We start from the raw sequence: 1,885 nt of genomic DNA, 5'->3' as shown, positions 1-1,885 counted from the left end.
TCCCCCTCCTCCTCCTCCTCCTCCCAGCACAGTTTTCTTAGCACTCTTCCCAGGGGAATTTGGCACCTCCATGCCAAAGTGCCCTGGCTCCAAACAAGGCAGATGCCTCATTCCTCCCCACGGGCGGGCAAGAATTCTGCCAACCCAAACAGCAGCCATAAGCCTTCAGGAGGCCGCCTGTGAGTGCCAGCTGGCTAGCCCTGCCCCTGCGTGGCACCAAGGAATCTATGGTATCACAGGCAATGGGGGGGTATCTCCCGCCCCGCCCCAAGAAGACCCCCAGGTCTACAATGCTCCAGGGCTCCTGCCCCCACGGGCTGAAGGGCCTCCTGCGGCCTGAGCTCCGTGCAGGTGTCTCTGGGTGCCTCTAAAGTGCAGAATTAGGAGTCTGCAGGCACAAGTCTTTACTTCTGAGGAGCAAATCTGGCCCTTGGGACTGTAAAAAGAAGTGGGAAAAAACGTGGGCAGCAGCTAGTGAAACTGTGGGAGCCAGGTGTTTCCTTTGGGGGGTGGGACAGACACTTGGGAAGAAAAGGAAGACGACTCACTCGGAGCGGCTTGCCATCTCCTTCCCTTCCTACACCCTGGGAGGTAGGTGGGGCTGAGAGAACAGCTCTGAGAGAGTGGTGACTGACCCAAGGCCACCCAGCTGACTGCACATGGAGGAGGAGCGGGGAACCAGACCCGGTTCTCCCGATTAGAGTCCTGCCACTCTTAACCACGACACCAAACTGGAACAGCAAAGCTGAGCAGAGCTCCCCACAGCAGATCGACTGACAGGCGAAGCCCCCGCGTGGCGCGGCAGAAGCGAACGGTGGCGCGGGCAGTCTTGGCAAACGCACGGATGCGCCCAGAAGGCCTGCACGGACGCTGACCCTCAGTCCCTCAATGTCAGCCTTATCCACTCCGACCGGCAGCAAGAGGTCTTTTCCCATCACTGCCTGCCTGGCCCTGTCTGCAAGTCCCTGCAGGACAGCCACTCAGAGGAGGGCAGGGAGCTGTTCCTCCTCTTGGACTCCCAATCGTGGGTCCAAATAAAGGGTGGGAAGGGACCGGACCGGGCATTAGGGGACAGAACTCCCCCCCCCCGGCAGTCTTGAAGCAGCGGCTGGACAGACACTCGTCAGGGGTGCTCTAGGCTGACCCTGCACTGAGCAGGGGGCTGGACTAGGAACCCACAGGGCCCCTTCCAGGTCTGTACATTGAACTGGACATGCTGAGGATTGAACCCGGGACCTTTGGCATGCCAAGCGGGTGCTCTGCCACTGAGCCACGGCGGCAGGAAGGCCAGGCCGGCACCCAGAGGCCCCGGACAGAGGGCAGCAAACAGCGGCAGCCCCGTCCTGCTCCAGCTTCGAGTCCTGATCTCTGCGGAGGGGGCCTAGGAAGCCCTGCAAGGGCTCAGAGACCCTCTGGTCCCCGCCCGCCCGGACTCATGCTGGCCTATGGCTCAGCGGAGAGAAGCCCGGCGGGGACGGGTCGGAAGAGGCCGCCCTCGCCTGCTCCCCCACACTGCAGAGGGGCCGCCTGGCTCTCCCAACTCACCCTCACTGGTCCTGGACCCCTTGCCCCCGCCCCTCTCATTCTGTCCCTGCGCCAGCCTCCCCCCCAGGAGCAAGCTGTACCTGGACCGGTTCCCAAAGCAGTTGGTGCTGGAGCCCTGACACTTGCCCTCTGGTGGGGAAGCCGTGCCCCCTGGCTCCCTGTCGCTTGCCTGGCACCCTGGAGGGACAAAGAGACACAGGCGCGGTCAGGAGGAGGCTCAGGGAAGCCAGCCGCCCACCCCTGGGAGAAGGGCCAGTCTGGCCACCTGGAATTGGGGAGGGGGACTCAGTACTGGGAGCACCCCGGGCCAGGAGTGCGAAAGCCCTGCCCTCAGCAGGAG

General features: G+C 63.2%; 1 protein-coding gene across 1 annotated transcript in view; it reads right to left on the bottom strand.

The window, feature by feature from the left end:
• Positions 1-1,885, bottom strand: part of WWP2 (WW domain containing E3 ubiquitin protein ligase 2) — a 25,065-nt gene that overhangs the window by 15,776 nt on the left and 7,404 nt on the right. The window contains exon 6 of the mRNA XM_015406701.1: positions 1,626-1,722. Coding sequence (XP_015262187.1) covers positions 1,626-1,722 — 97 coding nt within the window. The remainder of the gene's footprint in view (positions 1-1,625; positions 1,723-1,885) is intronic.

The sequence above is a fragment of the Gekko japonicus genome, unplaced genomic scaffold, assembly GCF_001447785.1.
Source record: "Gekko japonicus isolate JY-2015 unplaced genomic scaffold, Gekko_japonicus_V1.1 scaffold386, whole genome shotgun sequence".
Taxonomy (NCBI): Eukaryota; Metazoa; Chordata; class Lepidosauria; order Squamata; family Gekkonidae; genus Gekko; species Gekko japonicus.
The sequence above is the reverse complement of the archived record's forward strand: the minus strand, read 5'-3'. Positions and strand labels throughout refer to the sequence as shown.